Raw genomic sequence first — 24,257 nt, 5'->3', positions numbered from 1 at the left:
AAAAAGACAAAGCAAGCTGAAGTGAGCACTTGAAATGCAATATAAATCCTGTCCTGGACTGGCAGACAAAAAGGTCTCCTGAATGAGGCTGGTGTAGAACAAGGTAGGGTAGGGTAGGGTAGAATGGAATGGAATGGAATGGAATGGAATGGAATGGAATGGAATAGAATAGAATAGAATAGAATAGAAGTAACCAGGTTGGAAAAGACCTTCGAGATCATCGAGTCCAACCTATCATCCAACACCATCTAATCAACTAAACCATGGCACCACGTGCCCCAACCAGTCTCTTCCTAAACACCTCCAGTGATGGTGACTCCACCACCTCCCTGGGCAGCCCATTCCAATGGCCAATCTCTGTGAAGAACTTCCTCTTAACATCCAGCCTAAACCTCCCCTGGTGCATCTTGAGACTGTGTCCTCTTGTTCTGGTGCTGGCCACCTGGGAGAAGAGACCAACCCCCACCTGGCCACAGCCTCCCTTCAGGTAGTTGTAGACAGCAATAAGGTCTCCTCTGAGCCTCCTCTAGGCTAAGCAACCCCAGCTCCCTCAGCCTCTCCTCACAGGGCTGTGCTCCAAACCCCTCCCCAGCTTTGTTGCCCTTCTCTGGCCATGTTCCAGCAACTCAACATCTTTGCTAAAAGATGTCATAGTAGGAAATCAAGGGCAGGAGGCAGAAAGGAAATAGATGTAAATATATCTTGATTTTATTACTGCTTTTTATGATTATTTTTCTTCACCTCACTTGCCAGCTTGGCACCCATAAGAACCTCTTCTTGCTGTCTTTTTTTTTCATTGAACCTACAGGATTATTTAGCTCCCATTTCCCAGCTTTTCCTCTTGGCATGCCTGTGAGTTTGCCATTGAGCGAGCAAAATTGCACTTACTTAAATTAAGTGGGACATCTGCTTCTTATCAGCACTTCTTAGACAAGTTGGCTGCTCGGGAAGTAACTGTCTCATTGCTGTGGCATATCTGGGAAATCTGTCAAAAGGTAACCTGAAGTGTTTAAGGTTATTCAGTAGCCCATATGAGATTTGATTAGGTGCCCATCTAATTCTGAGCAAAACAGTGTTAAGATGCTAATTAGCCTATTTGCTGGTGACCTTCATTTGGTACCTAGTGAGGAAGCAGCTGAATAAACTCACCATATTGATCTCTCTCTTTAGTTCATGCTTCTGTCTCATCAGAAAGAGAGTCTTGAAGATTTTAGATTGTTGCTTACCTTTTGTAGGTGGGAACAAAGGGCCTGGAGTTTTAAGATTTTCACTTTGTTTCTGGGTTGTTTTATCCCCAAGAGTGCTAAGTTCACACTTTAGAATTGTCTAAAGGTTTTGAGGAGAGCAAGTGTACACGTACCTTTAGTTACTCATTTTAGGCTCAAAGTACAGCAAATCCATGCAACCAGTGAGTTTGCCATGGTTAGGCTGGTTGGTTCAGCAGTCTGAGTCAAAAAGTCATCAAGTTGCACATGGCTGAAAAGAATTTTACCTAGTTTGTGCTCCCAAGTAAGTTAACAACTGCAAATCTGTTCTTAAAATTGAAAGTGTCTCATGTTTGGATTGCATAATTGTAGTTAAAAGTTGTTCTGTAAGCAACCACAGTGTAGCAGTGAATCTTCTTTTGGTCTTGTGCACTTCTAATGGCCATCTGAATAAATCTGCCTTAAACAGATCACCAAGTCAGGTATCATAGTATCAGTCAGGGTTGGAAGGGACCACAAGGATCATCTAGTTCCAACCCCCCTGCCATGGGCAGGGACACCTCACACTAGATCAGGCTGGCCAGAGCCTCATCCAGCCTGGTCTTAAACACCTCCAGGGACAGGGCCTCAACCACCTCCCTGGACAACTCATTCCAGGGCTTCACCACTCTCATGGTGAAGAACTTCCTCCTCACCTCCAGCCTGAATCTCCCCACCTCCAGCTTCATTCCATTCCCCCTAGTCCTATCACTACCTGATCCATGGGCATTGCCATATTCAGCAGCAATGTGTTTATCTTACTAAGTTTCCACATGTCAAGATAATTTGTTGTTGTTGGATGCTTTTTGTCTGGGGAAAAAAAGAATTTAAACTTAAAAAATACTGAATTTAGCTCCATGTAAGGAGATAGAAATGTAGTTAAAATACAAAAAGCAAGGGAATGTAATGGAAGTCACATCTTCACATCTTTATAAACATGAATGAGGTCACCCCTTGGTGTCCCCTTCTCCAAGCTAAAGTCTTCTCCCAGCTGCCTTGGCATTCCTCAGAAGGGAGATGTTCCACTCCCTTCAGCATCTTTCTGGCTCTGTGCTGGGCTCTATGAAGCCGTTCCCAGAGGCCCTTCTTAAAGTGAGGGGCCCACAACTGGACAGAATATTCCTGATGTGGTCTCACCAGTACTATTATACTTCAAACTCTTTTAACATCATCTTCTTGAGCAGAGTAGATGGGGAGGAGAACCTCTCTTGACCTATTAGCCACACCCCTTCTAATACACCCCAGGATGCCATTTGCCTTCTTGCCCACAAGGGCACATTGCTGGCTCGTGGTCACTCTCCTGTCCACCAGGACTCCCAGGACCCTTTCAGGTCAGGTCAGTCCCCAGCCTATAGAGGTCCATGGGGTTGTTCTTTCCCAGGTGTAAGACATTTGGCCTTGTATTTCATTAAATTTCTCTCCACCTAACTCTGCAGCCTGTTCAGGCTCCACTGAATGGCAGCACAGCCTTATGGAATGTGTCAGCCACTCCTCACAGTTTTGTGGGAATGGAAATGGAGATCCTCTCTTCTTTGAGCCAAGAGAAAGCTGAATGCATCCAAACACCAAGATATAGCTAGTTCCTGAATATTGAGATTTTTGTAAGCCAAGTAGTTGTAACATTTGTTGTGATGTTACATTTTAATGTTCAAACACTCAGAATGGTCTGTGATGTAACAGAAGGTTTTACAAGAAGTTTGGGAATGTGTCTTTTTATCTCTAGATTGTGTGGCAGTGATACAGTGGTTGAGAAGTGCAAAGCTTGTCTGTTCATGCAGATGCATTGCAATGCAGTCCTTTGTTGCACAGCCATGTGATGTCTTCCACAGAGCTTTTGCCTCATTAATTCCTTGTGCCATCCTCCCTAAAAAAGGGTTTTCACAGCTTGATCTTCATGTTTCATTGCAGAATGAGAGACTTCTTTTGCAGTTTTAGCAAGAGAATCTAATTGTGAAGTCCTCTTTGATGTGAATGTATTACAAGCAAGCCTTTGACCTAAGGTGGCTTGGTACCAGCCCAAGTCAGCAGCTGCCTTGTAGATCGAGACACTCGAGGTTCAGCGTAGATTGGTCATCATACTCACTTGATTTCTTGTTGCAGCATGTAGTTTTCAGCTATGGCCAGACCACAGTTGAAAACAAAGCTCCTCTTCCAGTTCATTTCCCTGTCACACATCCCTTTTTTGACTTGAATTTTCACTTTTAATGTAAGAATCACAGCAGTGTCCAATTCCTGAGGCTTAATACAACTATACTGTAATGCAGGCATTAGTTATTTTGACTGAAGTTTTATTTTAGAATAAATGTCTGTAAAGTCTTGCTGATAACTCCAAGTAGGTAATTTTTTTGAAGAGGAGATAAATATTCTTTCATAGTCTTAAAGATGCTAACCCTAACACTTCCTGTTAATCAGAGTCGAAAGCTGGACGTCTACTTTGAATATGAGGAAAAAATAATGAGCAAATCCACTCTGGATAAATCCCTTCTGGACATGATCTCTGACCCAGATGGTGAGTTCTTTTAAGTCTCAATTTGGTATAAGATTTGTCAAGATCCACAATAAATCTGTGCCCACTGGGACCTCGGGGTTGTAAAGAGCTTATGTGCAACCTTTGCAAGACTTGAAAAGAAAACAGCTTTTTATTGCTTCTTGGTATCAGTCTAGAGAGTTGAGTGTTTTGGTTGAGTAATATCCACAATATTGGCAACCTCTGCAGCTCCACTAAAATGCTTTCCTAACTCCTTGTGTCTAAAGGTCAAAGTATTTCCACTTTTGTGCTGCAGTTCAGACCTGTGTGGTCTGAACAACAGGATGCTTTCAAACCCTACTGCATGTTTTATAACACTTAACATCTCTCACAGAATGAAAAAGGGCATTTCATAGAAGCAAGGAGTTGTGATGTAGGTAGCTCTTGCTTGTCTGTGAGGAAAAAAGATGGCTGGGAGAAGGTGGAGAGAAGGGAAGGCATAAATCAGCCAATTCACTGAGAGGCTTGCCTGGAATTTTGCATTTGTTGACCCAGCTGTGGCATGTCTGTTTCCATCATCCAAGAGCAATGCACCCCAGCTTCTGTTTCCTGTGTGGTTCATACATAACAAAGCTTGCACACTGGGTGATGCTCAGATTCTCTATTAGCAAGAGTCAGTAGGGGTCATTCTGTAAAAGGCTGAGACCAGAATGGGCCTTCTCAGCTGTGCAAAGTATCACAGCATCAGCTCTCCTTTCAGCCTCTCATATCCTCAGGTTTTGTTTTGCTTCATCACTTAATTAGTAGCCTTAAAGGGTACCTTCAGGATTTTGGTTATAGAATAAGATTGTTTTGTTCTAGGTTAAAAAGTTTTCTTTCTCTGTGCTGTCACAGACCTAGCAAAAAATAATGAAGATTTACAGGCAACTGAGCTGGGTGTCATAGCTGTTCAGCACAGCTATGCTTTACACCACTGCTCTGTGAAGAGTTAAGTACTTTTGCCAGACAAAGTGGTTTTCCTAAGATTTAGTAAAGTGTACACAATACAACCACAGATTTTTTAAACTTTATTATCTTGTAGTAAAACAAAATACCACTTACACTCTCTGAGACTACTTATACTCCTGTGAGTACAAACCCTAGAGGAGTTTGTGAATGTGGTAAATAGGCCCAGGGAGGGACATGCTAGGGGCTGGCACATTCCAGGTGAATCAAAGGCAGTGATCAGGGAAGTAATGAAAAAAGCTAGAAGTCCAAGTTTTCAAGTCATCTAGAATCATAGAATGCTCTGGGTTGGGAGGGACCTCCAAAGGTCATCCAGTCCAACCCCCTCTGCAGTAAGCAGGGGCATCCTCAACTAGACCAGGTTGCCCAGAGCCCTGTCAAGCCTCACCTTGAATATTTCCAGGGGTGGGGCCTCAGCTACCTCCCTGGGCAACCTGTTCCAGTGTTCCAATACCCTTGAGGTACCCAAGTCAATTACTGTAGTTAGAATGTTTTTAGTGCTTTTTATATCTAAGTGAACTCCCACATGGATGTCTACCTTGAGAGCTGGGCTTTGAGTTTCTTCAGTTCTTGATCTTCTGGCTTGAGGCTGAAGGAGGTGGGGTTGTTTAGCCTGGAGAAGAGGAGGCTCAGGGGAGACTATTGCTCTCTCCAACTACCTGAAAGGAGGTTGTAGACAGGTGGGGGTTGGTCTCTTCTCCCAGGCAACCAGAACCAGAACAAGAAGACACAGTCTCAAGCTGTGCCTGGGGAGGTTTAGGCTCGAGGTGAGGAGAAAGTTCTTCACAGAAAGAGTAATTGGCCATTGGGATGTGCTGCCCAGGGAGGTGGTGGAGTCACCGACCCTGGAGGTGTTCAAAAAAGGATTGGACATGGCACTTGGTGCAATGATTTAGTTAGTCATGAGGTGTTGGGTGATAGGTTGGACTTCATGGTCTCTGAGGTCTTTTCCAACCTTACTGATTCTATGATTCTGTTTTGTAAAGGTTAATAAGACTTATGACTTGGTACAGCTTTTCCAGGCAAATAAATGTTCATTTTGACAGCACCTACTCTTAACTTCTGTCAAACTAAATATATGCTCATACATAAACAAAAGCTGCAGATTAGATTAGATGATCCCCTGCTGACATGATCCACATTCCATACTGGGGGAGTGAGATACCCAAAACAAACAAAACCCACCAAAAAAAGCCAAACAAACAAAATCCACAAAAACCCAAACACACACACAAAGCCATCCAAACTGAAAGCCATCCTCTTTTCTCCCAAGTACAAGAAAGTTCACTTCTATAATACATTGTAGCATATCTAAAGGTATCCAGCTTTTTAATTGAAGCATTGCAGTACAAATTGGAAATGCTTGTTCTGAGAAGTTATACTTCTGAAATCCTCATTTCAAACTATGGTCCTTCACCAGCAGAGATTGTCTCCTAGAGACAAGTAGATGGTGGTCAGAATCTGCCAGGGTAGGTTATAGCTTACAGCCACATCATTGTTACGATCTGAGAGAGAGGAATTTTGATTGCCATTGATAATACTTCCCAACAACCTGTAGCAATGTTTTTGTCCATCAAGTGGCGTGACCAAAGATGATTTAGGAGGTGGAGTCCTTCCTGAAGGCAAGTTGGAAGTGTAGGATTTTTTTTCCTGACCAGAAGTTCTCCTAAGTGCTTTTGCAGCCCTCATGTTTCAGTACATTCAACCACAGAGCTGCATAAACAAATTGTGGAGCTAAAAAATAACTTACTGTGACTTTTACTTCACTGGGTTTTCTTTAGTCTCCCCCTTTGATGGATCTACTCCCTGCTCATGCTTCCAGTCCTTGCATTAAATAAAAAGTAAGGCCACTACCTAACAGTAGTATATCACTTGAAGGGTAGCATTAACTACAAGCAAAAGGGGGAAGTGCAGGTAAACTCTCAGAAACAATGAGCCAGTCTCACCCAACTTCTAACAACATTGCTAAATGTCTGTCCACTGAACAAGGCCATGGTTATAGGTAACAGCTGTTGTCATATCTGCAGGTCTGGATGTACCTAAATTAGTACTGATGAGCAATTCACACAGCAGTGTAGTTACAATGGTAGGTTTTTAACTGTGGTGTTTCCCTCCCCTGTCACTGCAGCAGGCACTCCAGAAGACAAAATGCGATTATTTCTGATCTATTACATCAGCTCAGCTCAGGCACCTTCAGAGGTATGTATTTATCATTTACAGCTTCCAACACCAAATTCTACCACAGAGGACTTTTTTTGGTATTGCTTGGTATTTCTGCTTCTCTTGGAAGCAAAGTATGAAATGCCCAGGAAATAGTGAAGCTTCAAATAAATGCTGAAGTGTCATCAGAGAATCTGCTCACAAGGCTTGATTTGCCACCATTTCAAAGAATTTGGATGACCAGCAAGAAGGAAATTTTCTTTCAGGAAGATTTAGTTCACAGTTACTGCACACTTCCCATTATTCTGCTCTTCTTGCCCAACAGAATTAGAAAAGCCAAAACGTTAATGTGACTCTTTTCACTCTGTCCTTGTGTATTCAAGGATTGGCCTCTTGTGCCAATACCTGAATAATTCAGGGACCCATTTCTTAATATGTCTTTTGAAGTTAGGATGATTCGTTTCAAGGAAGATTTTTATTGTACTGTAGAAGCATTATGTGGTAGAAAAAATGTGTTGAGTTGGGCAAAGAGAATGTGCTCTGATGAATGTATATTGATTCCCCTTCATTTTTATCATTCTCTGCTGTGACATTTTACAGAAACCCAATTTTCTGTCAGGTTTTCAGAAGGTGCTGATGTAAAAGGCTCTTCCCACATGTGAAAGTACACATGATTTAATTCCACAGCTACTGTTAAGTTCAATGAGATCTGCTCATAGCAAATTGCATTTCAAGTTCTATTTTCATACTTGGTGGAAAGTGGGATTAAGACTCACAATTACTTTTGAAGTTTGGTTAATGCTCTAACTTTACATTGCTTATTTAATATTTAGTTAAGGTTATCTTGGTCTTTCCACATGGAGAGTTAAGAGTAGTTTCAACATTTTGCAATTCTCCACTTGATCATTTCAGACTGATTTGGAGCAGTACAAAAAAGCGTTGACGGATGCAGGTTGTAACCTTGCTCCTTTGAGCTACATAAAACAATGGAAGTAAGTAGGTTCTTTTTTCTCACACAATTGTTAGGGTTGGAAGGGATCATATAGTTCCAACCCCGCTGCCATGGGCAGGGATACTTTCCACTAGATCAGGTTGCTCAGAGCCACATCCAGCCTGGCCTTAAAAACATCCAGGGATGAGGCTTCTATCACCTTCCTGGGCAATGTGTTCCAGTGTCTCACCACCCTTCTGGTGAAGAACTTCTTCCCAATGTCTAACCTAAATCTCCCTTCCTCTAGCTTGGATCCATTCCCCCTAGTCCTATCACTACCTGACACCCTAAAAAGTCCTTCACCAGCTTTCTTGTAGGCCCCTGTCAGATATTGGAAGGCCACAACAAGGCCTCCTCAGAGCCTTCTCTTCTCCTAACTGAACAACCCCAACTCTCTCAGCCTGTCCTCACAGGAGAGGAGCTCCAGCCCTCTGATCATCCTCATGGCCCTTCTCAGGACACATTCTCCTACATGACACTATAGCTGGGTAACTTTATAGAACTCAGCATTGTTATCAAATCCTATTTTAAAATGGAACTCCAGTAATTCCAGAATGCTCCTCAACATGACACAGAGTAGTTTATTTAATGATCCAAGACAGAAACAACTTACTGGAAAGTTGTGCTCATTCACACTCCACTTTTTTTTTTGGTTCATACCAGAGGGCCATGCTGCCTGTCACTCTAGTTGGTACCAAAATAAAGTCTTCTATCTTGGAAGTATGAATTCTAATTAGTTTCAGTTCCTCATCTATTCTATTTCTACACAAGAGGGGATGCATGTAGTAAATAGTTCTTCCCTGGAAGTGTTGGAGAAGTTCGTTCACTTTCACAGATGACCAGAGTAGAATGTTCTACAGCAGTATGTGCCATGAGATAAACATTTGATTTCTCCCTCTGCTTTCACAGGGCTTTCACAAAGATGGCTTCAGCTCCAACCAGCTATGGAAACACTAAACCCAAACCTTCGGGGTATGTGTTTTATTAGTTGTGTGTAAGCCTTTGGGTTCTTTAGCTTATTTTAGTAGTACTGGAAGTGTGATTAGTGCTATGCAAGGCCCAGAATAAAACATTTCCCTATTTGTAAAAGGTTTTAAGTTACAATTACAAGCACTCATCTCCTCTTAACATTTCCTAGGACTTACCCAAAAGCAAATAAAAGTATCTGTGACTAAATCCACAGAGTAACTTAATACAGGGACAGTCTGCACCTGCACCTTAAATGTACTCTCATGGAAGAATCTGGCACCAGCACAGCATCTATGACTGTCACCATTTTGAGCCTTTAGTCAAAGGCAGAAGAACAGCCCTGTGTGTTCAGAACTGGTTATCTCCAGGGCTTGGAGCCTGTCAGGAATGCAAGAATACACTGCTTCTTCATTAGGATGGCCTGGCCTGGGTGTCTGGCTGCTTGTTCAAAGATGTAGTTGTTTATTTCAAGAAGTGAAAAGGAAAGATACTGACTGTGCTAAGGGTACAGATATTCCATACAGGGTACAGGATGAGGGACTGGAGTATTTCCATGCTTGAGAGGATTTGAATCCTCATTACTAACTTTACTTGCAGGAATGCACTGCCACGAGGAAACTGTGGTGCATATGATTAGAGAGAATTCCAGTGCTGTCTCACTTGGGAAAATTACTGTTTGGTTGGAGACACTGAGCACCTCTGTTAACTGGTGATTAGGACAGCCTCTTGAAAGGAGCACTCAAGTCCTTGCATTACTGAAGTTGTAAACTAAACTGTTCAATGGATAAGAGACTAGAATTCAAGACTCCTATTGCTAGGTGAGGATCTAACTGCTAGATGACAGATGTATTCCCATACACCTGGTTGGCTTGTGATTTGAAGAACGTGTTTCATGACAGATTGAAGGGCTTGGCAATTGAGTCTCATGGACTTTAATGGAAACTCAATGTCAGCATAAAGCTTAAGACTGCAAATTGAAGAAAGGAAGGTCTTACACATCATCTCTATTTTGTCTTTCAGTCTGTTTTCACTTGTTATGAATACAGGATCACAGTTTGTAATGGAAGGAGTGAAGAACTTGGTACTGAAGCAACAAGTAAGTGAGAAAAACAATTAACAAAAGGTCTATCACCTGAGCATTGTCAGCATTTAGACAAACAACTAAACACCTCTGTCATGTGAATAAAATTAATTGCACAGAAAACAAAACCCCAAACCATCAAGCTCTGTTGGTAGGTAGATCTATCACTTTGTAGCTTCCAGTTTTTAGACCAATAATGAATAGTGCTCCAGTTTTCTTTTAATACCCCTGTAAGGAACTAGATTTCTGTGCATGCAATTAAGACTTGATTTCAGCATTCTAGAAAGAGCAGCTGTGGCATACTCAAAATAGAGGAGACCTTCATAAGCAATAAAAAACCCCTCTGTGTCTTTACTTAGAACAGCATGTGTTAAATGCATCTATTCCAGAGAGATTGAAAGGCTGACAGTGTTTGTTCTCTGCTCAGTTAAAATTCAAGCATTTCTAGTTTTCTCACATCTACAGCAGCCAAAGTCTTGAGATGTGCTTGAAACTCAAAGTGGATTTATAATGATGTGGCTGTCTTCAAACATTCACTTCACTTCAGAAAATATTTTCAAGCATAACTTGCCTGCAAATTTCACTATACACCCCCCAAAAGAAAACACACAACAGCAATAAGACACCTGGTGGTCTGAGTCATGTTAGCTGAAGTTTAGAGTTGGGGTTCCCAGAAACCTGCTTGCCTATAGCAGACAGGTTTCCTCCAATATACACTTTGATCAGATGGCTATGAAATAAATCCTTAGAGCTAAAAATCTTACTCCTGTAATACTTGAACATCAACATTTTAAGGCAAAAGATCACTCTCCTCACATTAGAATTCTCAGTGGAAGAATCAGGATTTAACTTAGAAATGCAGTACATCAGAACTAAGTAAAATCTCACCTCTATGTGTGCAGCCTTCTGACATAGTTAATCTTAGGGTAGTTGTGGTTCATTTACTCATCCCATTATGCACATAAGTAATGCATGAAAAAGATTCAGCTGTCACAGAAAAGGTTTTAAAAATTGTGTCTGTGGCTTTTGGAGAGTAGTCAAGGAAAGCAAAAGATGATTCAAGGTCTGGGAGTGTTCAGCTTAGAGTAGATAAGAATCCGGAGGGACCTTAGAGCTGCGTTCCAATACCTGAAGGGGTCCAAGAAGAAGGCTGCAGAGGGACTTTTCATAAGGGTGTCTAGCAATTTGGAACACAAGCCCTACGAGGAGAGGCTGAGGGAGCTGGGGTTGCTTAGCCTGGAGAAGAGGAGACTGAGGGGGGACCTTATTACTCTCTACAACTACCTGAAGGGAGGTTGTAGACAGACGGATGTTGGTCTCTTCTCCCAGGCAGCCAGTACCAGAACAAGAGGACACAGTCTCAGGCTGCGCCAGGGGAGGTTCAGGCTAGATGTTAGGAAAAAGTTCTATACAGAAAGAGTGATTGCACATTGGAATGGGCTGCCTGGGGAGGTGGTGGAGTCGCCATCATTGGAGGTTTTCAGGAGGAGACTTGATGGGGTGCTTGGTGCTGTGGGTTAGTTGTTTGGGTGGTGTTGGATTGGTTGATGGGTTGAACGCGGTGATCTTGAAGGTCTCTTCCAACCTGGTTTATTCTATGTATTCTATGTATTCTAATATGACAGTGGGGAATGGTTTGAAGCTGAGGGAGAGTAGGGTTAGGCTGGATCTTAGGAAGAAGCTTTTCAGTATGAGGGTGGTGAGACTCTGGAACAGGTTGCCTAGGGAGGCTGTGGATGCCTCCTCCCTGGTGGTGTTCAAGGCCATGCTGAGTGAGGCCTTGAGCAGCCAAGTCTGGTTGAGAGGTGTCCCTACTCCTGGTGGGGATGTTGGAGTAGATGATCTCTGAGGTCCCTTCCAGCCTAAGCCATTCTATGAAATCAGTTCTGCAGGACTTTTGCTGCAGCTCCATATGATAAGTTGCAGTGGGCAGTTACAGAGAAGTGGCATGTCCTGAAATACAGCAGAGGGAATTTCAATATGTAGCATGCTTATATGTTATCTTCCACAGAGGTATCCTCAGATAACTGCTCCTTGTATAATAATTGTAACCTAAATGAAACTTTCTTTCCCTCTTCTATTAAACATTGTTTCTTTTAACATGTATGGCTTAAGAACATTAGTGTTATTCTTGACAAAATGGCTTGCTTTGTTTTGGGTTGTAAGAAACCACATTGCTGATATTTTCAGGATGTTTTTTTTCTGGCTTTTAATCCTTTCTCCAGGTATTTTTAGGGTAGCCAAATAAAATGCTGTTCTTCCTCATATTTCTAAGTCCAGTGTAGGTCTGTGGCATTTCTATTAAAGTTAATTTTTTATTCTTATTCAGTCCTCCAGAGATTGACATTGGCTTTTTGCAAAGCATTTTTCAATGTTACTCATAGATCCTCCTTTGGAATATCCTGTTTTGATGTATTCTGTCAACAAGATACATTTCCAGTTCTCTCCCTCAGTGGTTTGACTGTTTAATACTTCAGCTCTTTTGTCCAAGCTAACGTTGCCCATCTTAACTAAGCAAGAATGATCTTGAATCTCACCTCAGTGTATACCTTCCCAGGTCATCCAAACCTTTTTTTGCCAGGATTGCTTGACAACATTAATCCTTTTGTTTAGGTTCACACCTTAGTTTTCATTTTCAGCTTTAAAATTCTTTTCTTAAACTGCAAGGTATTTCTTTAATAAGAATTCATATTTCACCACATGTCTGCATATATTTAGGTAATACCCAAATACAGCTCTGTTCCTGTCTTCACACTTCTTTTCCACTTTCTGTTCACCCTCTAGCTAGATGCTTTGCCTTTTCTATACAGGTGATGATAAAAATGTTCAAATTCTACAAAACATGTGTTTAGTATTTCACATCCTCTGTAACTATTCCATAAGCAAGTGTGGCCTGTGAATAATTCTCAGTAAGCATTTCAGCCTCATTAATTTCCCCTTATGTTTTCCAGAACCTGCCAGTCACACGTATATTGGACAACCTTATGGAGATGAAGTCAAACCCTGTGAGTATAACTGCAAGGAAAGAGGTGCAACAAATGAAATATCTAGGCTATAATATGTAATAGACCATGGCCTTTTCTTCTCATGATGAAGCAATTTAAGTCTAACCACACAGAATCAGTCCTTTTAAATTTTAAAGTCTGTTTCCAACATCTTTAAAGCTTTGCTGCTTAGAAGAAAATATAACACAATAGCATAGAATAGAATAGACCAGGTTGGAAAAGACTAACCAGCCTACCACCCAACACCATCTAATCAACTAAACCATGGCACCAAGCACCCCATCCAGTCTCCTCTTAAACACCTTCAATGATGGTGACTCCACCACGTCCCTGGGCAGCACATTCCAATGGCCAATCACTCTTTCTATGAAGAACTTCCTAACATCCAGCCTAAACCTCCCCTGGTGCAGCTTGAGACTGTGTCCTCTTGTTCTGTTAGTGGTTGCCTGGGAGAAGAGACCAACCCCCACCTCTTGCTGTTTGCAAGCAGAGTTGGTTTTGTGTAAGAAAAGTCCTCTTTTCCTCTTGTTTCTCTGGAAATTTGCTCAGAGTCCCATAAATTGCAAACTTCTGAACTGTTTCAATATTAGCTAAATAGTCAAGGCATTTGCTAGAATTTGCAGTTAAAAATAGCCCTTAGCCTTTTTTATACTCCTTGTGTAGTCAAAGCAGCCTTGCTGTGTATTTTGTTCCTTCAGACCACCCCATGTACAAACTTGTTCTGAAAAAGCCACCAGTAGCATTCCTCTAGAAAGCTTTAGTATGTTTGCCACATCCTGTCAGTCTTGCTGTCTTCGTGGCATTAGCATCAGGCAGAGAGATACAGTTGTAATATCTCATACTGGTTAGGAGAAGATTAAAAACCTTCTTTGTAGTCCACTTTCACCATCAGGTATTCACTGTGTGCAAAGGGAGATAAATAATGATAAAATATGGAAGTTATCACCATGGAAGTAACCCTGGCTTTCCTTAAACTGCCCTTCATAGACATTCAAAGTCAGGCTTGATGAGGCTCTGAGCAACCTGATCTAGCTGGGGATGTCCCTGCTTACTGCAGGGGTGAATATATGTCATGATTACTAGCAGAAAAATTGCTTTCTTTTAACAAACAAACTGGCATTGGTTTTAGTGCCAATGAATTTCAGTGGCAGGGAATCGTTGTCCCTATTTGCAAGCCCTGGAAAAGATGTGCAGGGCTAATTTTACCTGGTCAACCAGCAGAGGCCACTCAGAACACATAATAGAGAAAGCCCAAGTTAATAAGTACAGATAACTTACCTGTAGGTGGAAAATGAAACCGCTGGGGGGGGGGGGGGGTCAATCAACACCAGCTTGCTCAGGGTACAAGTTTAGGAATTGATTTGGAAAAGCTTCCAAGTCATACACAGGACAATTTGTTGATGGGATCACATTTCACTTAATAGGTATCAGCCACCATCATGTCAATAATTTGGAGAAACCAGTGAACTTCTTACTTGAAAAAGCAGAGATTGAGCCAGTCAGTCAGACAGTAGCTTCACATCTCACTGCCTTGCCAGAGACTGGAATTCACTGCCCAAAACGGGGAGTCCTGCTGTCGAAGTTGTACAAGACCAGGCAAGCCCTAAAACGCGATGATTCTCCTAACCTGTAGGAAAATTGGCAGCAACTTTTTGAGTAGGTTTCAGCTAACAGAAGCAAGCCAGAGAGTAATTGTGGAATATTTTTAGACTTGCTGTGCCATTAACAGAAGTGAAATTGTATCTGGAAAAGGTCAATGTGTAGAAATACATCACTATGGCCTCTGTTCGTCTTCTGACGTTTGAAGTCCTTTTCAGTTACCCAGAACAGAAGATTGCTGCATTGCAGGCAAAACAAAACAGGGGGAAAAAAGCTTAAGATTTGGGATTTTTTACAATACAGAAAAATTCTCCTGTACAGTTCATTGACTCTTACAACCACAGTGATTAATATCATATGAAACATACACACAGCTCAAAGTTGGAAAGCAAAATTAGAGCACATCATTGAGAAGTCAAACAATTCTCACCAGGAATGTAAATAATCTAAATTATTTCCTAGATACAAAATGCAACAATAAATTAAATCTGTGGAACGTGCACCTCGTGCCACCAACAGCCACAAGCTGGAATTTTAAACCTAACCAGAATGTTACAGTGTGCAAAACTCTGTAGGGCTGTCTGTAAATCACTTATCCCTGCTGCTTCTGTTGTCAGCTGCCAGAAAGGACAGATGAGTCTTCACCTGTGCTCTTCTACATTTTGCAGGAGCAGCAATAGGCAGAACAGTTCTGGGCAATACCACCCTGTGATTCTGAAAATACCTATAGTTAGACTACTTCTTTAAATACTTACTCATAATCATTCATAGAAAGGCTTAGATTAGAAGGGACCTTAGGGGGCTATCTACTCCAACCTCCCAGGGGTTGAGAGGCAGGGATGCCTGTCAACTAGACTTGGCTGCTCAAGGCCTCATCCAACCTGGCCCTGAACACCCCCAGGTAGGAGACAGCCACAGTCTACCTGGGCAGCCTATTCCACAGTCTCACCACTCTGGTACTGAAGAACTTCTTCCTAAGATCCAGTCTAAACCTACTCTCCCTCAGCTTCAAACCATTCCCCCTTGTCCTATTGCTAAGCACCCTTATGAAAAGTCCTGCTGCAGACTAAGGCAGCTCTAAGGTCCCCCTGGAGTCTTCTCTAGCCTGAACAACCCGAGTTCCCTTGGCCCATCCTCATAGCAGAAGTGTTCTAGCTCTTGGATCATCTTTGTGGCCCTCCTCTGGACTCACTCCAACAGCTCTGTCTCCTTCTTGTGATGGGCATGCAATGCTCAAGGTGGGTCTCACAAGAGCAGAATAAAGGGGCAGAATCCCCTCTCTCAATCTGCTGGCCATGCTTTTAGTCTAGCAGTATTTGTCCATGCCCAGCTCTCTCATTACTTCAGAGTTGCTGTACCACCTTTAGGTATGAGGCTGCCAAAATCATGTATGCTGGCAGAGTTTTCAAATGCAGCCTAAATTGCCAGTGGAGCATATTAAAGCATTTTACAGAGGTTCAGGGTGAATCAGATCTGTTTGGTTGGGGTTTTTTAAAGCCCAATTGGAGGATTAGAGACTTACTTAATATAAGTGCATAAAAGTCCATAAGATCAAGTAGCTGTCTTTGCCGTGTTTGTAACTACCACATGCATACTAAATATTTTGTAGTACTAGAGATAGGCTTTGTGAGCTCTCAGAGACTTCCCAGATAATCTGTCTGCTACTCAAGAAGAATTACTTCTGCTCTACAGAATCCTCAAAAGACTCAAAAGGGATCTTGCATGTAAGCACTGTAGTTCTGCAGGCAGTTTGTCCACAAACTAAACCTCACAGTACCTGGAGCAAAATGAAATACAGAAACAAAACCAAGTAGTTGTCAGAAGGAGTTACTAAGAAGCTTTGGTTTTCATCCATAATAATTGGCAACCCCCCTGCTCAGTGCCAGTAAAAACAGTGGCAGTGCCTCAGTGTTTTGGGTGAAGCAAAACAATTTTTATACAGTTTAGACAGTCAGACTTTCCCAGTTCTTGTGGCATCAAGAGCTTAATTTTGGTTTAATAGTAGTCATAAATCATGAAATGAAAAGGCTAAGTTACATAACAGTAGCAGATTTTGATCTATCTTCTATTTAGCATTCATTGCCATAAAAGTGTTTTGTAATATTAAATCAACAGCAGATCTCTGGAGCATGGAAAATTTCAGCGTTTACAACTAGCTGTGTCCTTTCCTTCTACAGCTGCTAACACCTTAAGTTTTCTCTTTGCATACTGCCTTGCTGTTGGGATTTATTGAGCAAGCAGGGTAGTTTCTGTAATAGCTCATTCTAGATGAGCCAGAAGCAAAGCAGCACAAGAGCACCTTTCAGAGCAATCCGCTTTTTGTTCTCTACGAACCCTGTAAACATCAGTGGACCACACGATTACTTTTGAATGATGTGCTTGCTGAGTGGGAAGCAGCCTTGGTTTGAATGATGCCCAGTGTAGTAGGTACAAGCAGAAATCCTCTTTTGAGATTAAAAACATCCTTTTTGACAGGAGACAGATGACTACCGGTATTTTGACCCCAAGATGCTGCGAGGCAGTGACAGGTGAGTTCACTTTGAGTTTTGCTTCTCTCCTTGTACCCTGTGAAAAGGACAAATTAAGAAGGGAAAAAAAAACCTTTGATGACCACAATAATTCATTTTAATAATGAATTCTAAGTCAAGACACTTGATGTCAAAAGAAATTCACAAGGGGAGTTTAATCTCCTGTTGCAGGGACTGAAGATGCTCCTAACGTTGTACATCAGATAAGTCACAGCAATATCTACTCCTGCTTAGCAATAACCAGTGTTAGAATTCTTCAGAGTAGCACCATTTGGTTCCTTTGAAACTTGGGAGATTTATCACTGTTGAATTACAAAGTCATGGCACAGTGCACCAAAATTTCTTGAACCCCTTTTTAAGCAGTTAAAATATTAATCTGAAAATGACCCTTCCTTAGTCATTTGCTAACAAGTATGCAAAAGAAACAAATCATTAACAATTGGCTGCATTTGCTTTTCTTGAAGCATTTGCACATTGTGTAGTATTGTGCACATGAAGGGAGAGTTGGATGCAGTTTATTTTGCCCCCAAAAAAAAGAGGGGAAGAGGAATGACACCAGAAGTTTGTAAATTTAATTCATTTTCTTTATAGCTTTGACCAATAACTGTGGCTGATAATAGTGTTCCATAACCGTGATGTGCACATGACATTTATTTTACACATTTATATCTAATGTAAGTGGCAATTTGGTTCTGTTTCTTCTTATAGCTCAGTTCCAAGAAACAAAAATCCATTCCAGGAGGTAAGTCACAGAGACATTTTTTTCCAGTGTTCATTTTTGTTGGGAAAAAAAAAAATTCATTCTGAAGTGCCATTTTTGTTATGGTTAAGAAAAGGAGAGGTCTTTTTAAACATGAAAATACTTAGACCAATTCTGTCCAGTATTAATTACAATTAGCTGTTATTCCAAAGAAGTCTTTTCAAAGAGCTGTATCAGCATTAACTAAAAGTGGAGGGGAACAAAATCAGGTATTTCCTCTGGAGGTAATGACAGGGATTTATTAATATCATCATCACTGAATCACCAAGGTTGGAAGAGACCTCAAAGATCATCAAGTCCAACCTGTCACCACAGACCTCATGACTAAACCATGGCACCAAGTGCCACATCCAATCCCCCCTTGAACACCTCCAGGGATGGTGACTTCACCACCTCCCTGGGCAGCACATTCCAATGGCTAACAACTCTCTCAGTGAAGAACTTTCTCTTCACCTCCAGCCTAAACTTCCCCTGGTGCAGCTTGAGACTGTGTCCTCTTGTTCTGGTGCTGGTTGCCTGGGAGAACAGACCAGCCCCCTCCTGGCTACAACCACCCTTCAGGTAGTTGTAGAGAGCAATAAGGTCTCCCCTGAACCTCCTCTTCTCCACGCTAAACAATCCCAGCTCCCTCAGCCTCTCCTCATAGGGCTTGTGCTCAAGGCCTCTCCCCAGCCTCATTGCCCTTCTCTGGACACGCTCAAGTGTCTCAATGTCCTTCTTAAACTGAGGGGCCCAGAACTGGACACAGTACTCAAGGTGGGGCCTAACCAATGCAGAGTACAGGGGCACAATGACTTCCCTGTTCCTGCTGGCCACACTATTCTTGATGCAGGCCAGGATGCCATTGGCCTTCTTGGCCACCTGGGCACACTGCTGGCTCAAGTTCAGTCAGCTGTCAATCAGCACCCCCAGGGCCCTTTCTGTTTGGCAGAATCAGGTACACAAAAATTTAAACTCTTCTTTTTTTTTTATACCAGATCTTTAGAATGCTCTCTGGATTTAATCCTTTGTCTTAAACAGCAGCATTAACCCCTGGGTTAAGTTGACAGTGCTTTAAAGAGTCTCTGCAATTAAAGGCAAAAAGCAAGCCAACAGATGTTGCCATGTGATACAAATGCCACTAGCTTTCAGTATTTTTCAAGATAAGTATTTGCAAATAGTGAAAGTCTTGCTTACCTGCTTTTACTACAAAGTTTCATAACCCAAATCTACTCCAGCTTCCCTGACATGGGCAGGGATGCCTCTCAGCTAGACTCAGCTGCTCAAGGTCTCATCCGGCCTGGCCATAAACACTCCCAGGGAGGAGGCATCTACAACCTCATACTGAAGAACTGCTTCCTAAGATCCAGCCTAACCCTACTCTGCCTCAGCTTCAAACCATTCCCACCTTGTCTAATTGCTGGACACCCTTATGAAAAGTCCCTCTGCAGCCTTCCTGTAGGATCCCCCGTTACAGGTATCGGAAGGCAGCTCTAAGGTCTCCGTACAGTCTTTTCTTTAGGCTGAGGCAACTCCAACTCCCTCAGCCTGTCCTGACAGCAGAGGTGTTCCAGCCCTTGGGTCATCTTTATAGCCCTCATCTGGACTCGCTGCAGCAGTTCTGTGTCCTTATGATGGGGACAGGAGAACTGGACAGAGTATTTGAGGTGGGGTCTTACAAGAGCACAATCTCCTCTCTTAGACTGCGTCAAGAGGAGTGGTGGCCAGCAGGTTATGATAGGATTTGCCTTCTAGGCTGCATGAGCACGCTGGCAGCTCATGGTGAGCTTCTCATCAACTGATACACCCAATAATGAGAAACTGTCCTCCTTTGGAACTGATGTATTTTATTTGTGCCCCAAATTAATTCTTAAGTGTCCAAGGAAATATTGTAACTCTTCCTAGGGACACTGCAAACATCTCCCCAGAAAAAAGTAACACCTTGGAACTGCATCTGTTTCAAATCTTTCTTTAGTAGAAGGTAATGATGTGTTAAAAGCTCTCAGCTTGCTCACTTGCATCCTGCTACAACACTCCCATTAGCTTCTTTCAGGTAGGGACACAGGGCTTCTGTATGCAGTTGTTACTTGGCTGCAGTGGGGTTAGGATGATTTTTGCTGCAGGGTTAATGGTATTGCTAATCTTTTACTGCTGGAACTTTAAGAATTTGCATACTCTGATGATGTGTGTGTTGCCTTTTAGGCCATAGTGTTTGTAGTTGGAGGAGGCAACTATATTGAATATCAGAATCTTATTGACTACATAAAGGTATGTGCATTGCTGTCAGTTGTCACCCACAACTTGCTGATAAGAGTAGGTTGTCTGTAACATGTAGCATGTAGAAGATCAAGTCTGTTAAATTAGCCTTAACCTTTTTGTTATGTACAGAGTCTGGGGGGAAGTTGTTAGTAGAAAACATGGATTACTAATTCAGACCAACAAAGAGTTACTGTTTCTGATGGCTTTGCTCGTGTTGCACTTCCAAATTGAGTAAATAAACTGTTCTGCTTTGTTTCCTCTTCATGCTATGTAACATGGTTGAAAAGTGTCAGCAGGTGTAACTGAATTAACCTGTCCTCTGTACCGATACATCAAATGCTGTCAGTCTGGTTGGTACTCTGTTACTAGGAGTGCTGTTACTATTTTGTTGTGGTTAAATAAAGCAGCTGTAGAGTGTCATGGCCTTGAAAAATCAGGAGCTGCTCGGAATTCTCTGGTTTCCCTAAATCTCACCAAAGACACACTCCAGTCCTTCTTTGTATCCAACATATGAAGACCAAGGCAGTTCAGAAGGAGGCCTGCAGATAACAACATCTTATTTTACAAACAATCTTACCTGAGCACAAGTTCTGTTGTTTCAGAAGCCAATGTCATGCAAATCCTCTGCTGTCAAAGCAAAGAGCAGGTTGGCATCAACATCTAAGCATTTAGTATTTACCCACATTCAGAAGTTTAATGAATCGATGGAAGCTTATTGTTGATGTGCTGCAGAATCTGTGTGTTAAAATCCTAAGAGGTCACATGCACAAATAAATAGGTAACATACAACAACACATGTAACCATCTGTGCAGCAGATTCAAGGGTTCTAGTTCTGGCTGGCCAGCCTAGCAGAACACCTGGATAGCAAAAGACTAACTCTGTGTCATTACAGGAGTGGTCTTCTTTCAAGCACTTCCCAGAAATAAAAACATACCAAAAGGAATCTTGATCAAATTCTGAAGTAGGTAATGAGTCTCTGAGAGCAGCAGCACACCATCATTCATTCATGATCTTAACCTTGTTCATCGTACAATTATCCTGTCCTGTGATGGGCCAGACTGAGGCTATTCACTCAAAAGAATAAATATGGAGGAAAAAACCCAACACTTCTTCCACAAAACAAGCCCAGGAGAGATTTGTGTCCAGGTAAATCTTGAAGACTCTAAAGTCAGAATGTGTGTGCTTATTAGAATCATTTATTCAGGTTGGCAAAGACCCCTGGGATTGTTAAGTCCAGCTATGGACCCCACGCTACAAAGTTCACCCCTACACCATATCCCCAAGCACCACATCTAAACGGTCTTTAAACACATCCAGGCATGGTGACTCAACCACCTCCCTGGGCAGCACATTCTGCTGTCTTGACTACCCAACACTGGGAATAAAGTCAATTTGAAACTATGTGTGTGTTAAACCAATTTTCACTTCCAAAATGCTAACAGCACTTTGGTAACCTTACTGCCAAGCGAGTGTTGGTAAACAGCAAACTGTCTGTTAGGCACTGGGCTGAAATGAACATCTTGGTTTGCTTCAGAATCCCTTTACCCAAAAAAGTGCAGGTCTTAATGTCCCCAGCATATGGAAATGAATTGCAGATGGAAGTTCTCAGGCTCTAACATGACACAATAAATATGTTGCTACTGTTCTTAGCACAGTGCCCAGTTATTTTAAGGGGCAGGGTTTGCTGAAGTAAGGGTATTAGCTTCCCCAAGCCATTCATAGCTATGTCAGAGAATTTAGTATTCTAGTGAGCTTAAATCTGTAAAATGCCCCATTTTTTTCCCCACTTTCTACCCTTGTTCTGTCATTTTCCACTCCCATTTAACTGTTTTCCTTCCCTTGGTGGGACAGCTATTCTTTTTTCTGTCAATATCATCAAGCTATTTTTATTTGTTGGTATACAAAGAGCTTAAAACACTTCTGCTACTCCATTAAACACCTTTCTTCCTGTCCTTTCTTTAGGGGAAACAAGGCAAACACGTCTTGTATGGCTGCAGTGAACTTTTTAACGCTACACAGTTTATAAAACAGGTGGGTACCTTTCCAGGCTACTCTAGTGCCTTTGGCAGGTTAAAAACTGGCATTAAACTTTTGTGATAAATGTTGCTGTTCGTCACCAATTGGCCTACGTGGGAGGTTGATGTTGTCTGTGTCTCTTAGTGCTGTTCAAAACATTGGCATCCCCAGGACTTCTCTATCCCTTATTCCAACACAAATGGGAAACAAGAAATTATTCATGGTGGTCACAAACAGGACCCAGCTATGGTTTTGCTTCCTACTAAGATGTGAATAAATTACTATTCAAAACTGTGCAGTAAAGAACTAAAGTTGATTCTTGTTGCACTTGAAGGAGACAAATGGTACTCACCAGCTTGTAACACTAACTCTTGTTGACTCGAGTGGATACTGCACCTTTACCTCTGAGGTTTGTTCAGATCTTAAGAGTTGAAGCTCAGATCCACTCCTGTGAGGAGAATGCATGAAATACAACCGAAAATATGCTGGCAATAGAGTAAGAGAAAAACACAGCTTATAGGACAGAAATACTTACTGTATGCACTGCAGATGAGTTTGACTAAAAGAATAAGATTAGCAGCCTAATGGTTTTCTGTCTCTTTGTCTTCAGCTGTCCCAACTTGGCCAGAAATAAGGCTGAAACACCATTACCTGGATGGCAACCTGACAACAGAGAATTGTTACAACATTCAGATGTCTTCTTACCTATAATTTTGTCATTGTATTAAAAGTCTAACCCATTTCTTATGCTAACCTCTCCAACAAGATCTGTAATTAATACAGTGTATATCAGCATTTCACAAATAAACCTTGAAACCTGCTGTGGTTTTGTTGGGGCTCAGTTTCACGTTGTTATTACATTCCAAATGCAGTATTAGCTGTGGTGTGTGACAGAGCTGGCTGAAATCAAGTTCTTAGATGTAGCTTCTGTTACAGTAAACAAAGCAATAGCTTGATGAAAAGGTCAAATCTGTCTTTAGGAGATATGTTCTTCTTGAAAGCCAGATTATCTTACTGAACAGAATTGAAAAGGACAAACCAGCCTTTCAGGACCACAGACAGCCTTAGTCCAAGAGAGCCACTCCTACTTCTTACCCTTTTATTTCACCCGAGTCATTGTACTTAGACTTGTGCACGCTTTGCTTGATGATCCAAAGATGTACCTGAAGATACCTTCAGTACAAGTTCCTGATAGGTTAATTTAGCTTTTCTCTTAAGGTTAAGAGAAAAATGCTTGCCTACACAGTCAGTTTTGAACTGAAAACCAGTGAAATCTTTAATAATTTCTTCTGCACTTTCTATTGTACCTGCTTTGACTGTTATATTTGGGAAGAAACCAAGTCACTCTCACAGAACAGCTCTAACTGTTGCATAATCACATCCTTAAGGTACAGTTTGCAAGAACTGCATGAGGTAAGGGTGGGTTAGAAGGTTGAAGAATCTCATGATACAATTACATTTTGCCAGTAGTTATAGCTCTGTACAGAACATACAGGAACTGAGAGAAGGTAGGAACATTTCTTTATGGAGGCAAGTCTCTGCCTCTAGAAACATCCTCTCTGGAAACACTGGAAGAGGTTGCCCAGGGAGGTAGCTGAGGCCCCAACCCTGGAGCTATTCAAAGTGAGGCTCAACAGGGCTCTGGGCAACCAAATCTAGTAGAGAATGCCCCTGCTTACTGCAGAGGGGCTTGGACTAGATGACCTGTGGTGGCCCTTCCAACCCAGACCATTCCATGAAACAGCAGTGTTACTGCTGCTGCAGTATCATGTCTTCAAAGTGAGGCCTCACACACTCAAACAAAAACACACATGAGTTTCTTGAACTGTGAGCTCCTGAGATTGCCTGACTCACCCATTTTTCAGCAGTGCTTTTTGCACTATTCTTCAATGCTGAATGTTAGTTTTTCTCTAAGGGCAATACTTTTCCCCCAGAACATCTATACAAGAAACACAGCTGTTCCTTAAGAGTGTAACAATGCATAATCTAGACACTGTTATCAAAAAGTAATAATGTTATTTAATTAACCAGTGGTGTAAGCTACTCAGTGCACTACTATAAACTTCTAACTTTGCCAAGTCAATAAATATTGTGGTGTTAATTATAGTTGATGTATGTTAGCACTCTCCCATACCTCAGCCAGCAAGGCCTCACTGTGGCAAATGTGGTTTGTTACTCTATTCCCTAATGTAT

General features: G+C 41.9%; 1 protein-coding gene across 1 annotated transcript in view; it reads left to right on the top strand.

Annotated features, from left to right (window-relative positions):
* SCFD1 (sec1 family domain containing 1) overlaps positions 1-23,484 on the top strand; it is a 52,623-nt gene extending 29,139 nt beyond the window's left edge. The window contains exons 15-25 of the mRNA XM_009910753.2: positions 3,657-3,753; positions 6,845-6,915; positions 7,789-7,868; positions 8,777-8,839; positions 9,857-9,932; positions 12,869-12,922; positions 16,997-17,049; positions 17,758-17,791; positions 19,991-20,056; positions 22,011-22,079; positions 22,675-23,484. Of these exons, the coding sequence (XP_009909055.2) occupies positions 3,657-3,753; positions 6,845-6,915; positions 7,789-7,868; positions 8,777-8,839; positions 9,857-9,932; positions 12,869-12,922; positions 16,997-17,049; positions 17,758-17,791; positions 19,991-20,056; positions 22,011-22,079; positions 22,675-22,698 (687 nt within the window). The 3' untranslated portion in view covers positions 22,699-23,484. The remainder of the gene's footprint in view (positions 1-3,656; positions 3,754-6,844; positions 6,916-7,788; positions 7,869-8,776; positions 8,840-9,856; positions 9,933-12,868; positions 12,923-16,996; positions 17,050-17,757; positions 17,792-19,990; positions 20,057-22,010; positions 22,080-22,674) is intronic.
* Positions 23,485-24,257: the final 773 nt, after the last annotated feature.

This window comes from Dryobates pubescens, chromosome 5 (genome assembly GCF_014839835.1).
Source record: "Dryobates pubescens isolate bDryPub1 chromosome 5, bDryPub1.pri, whole genome shotgun sequence".
Lineage (NCBI taxonomy): Eukaryota > Metazoa > Chordata > Aves > Piciformes > Picidae > Dryobates > Dryobates pubescens.
The sequence above is the reverse complement of the archived record's forward strand: the minus strand, read 5'-3'. Positions and strand labels throughout refer to the sequence as shown.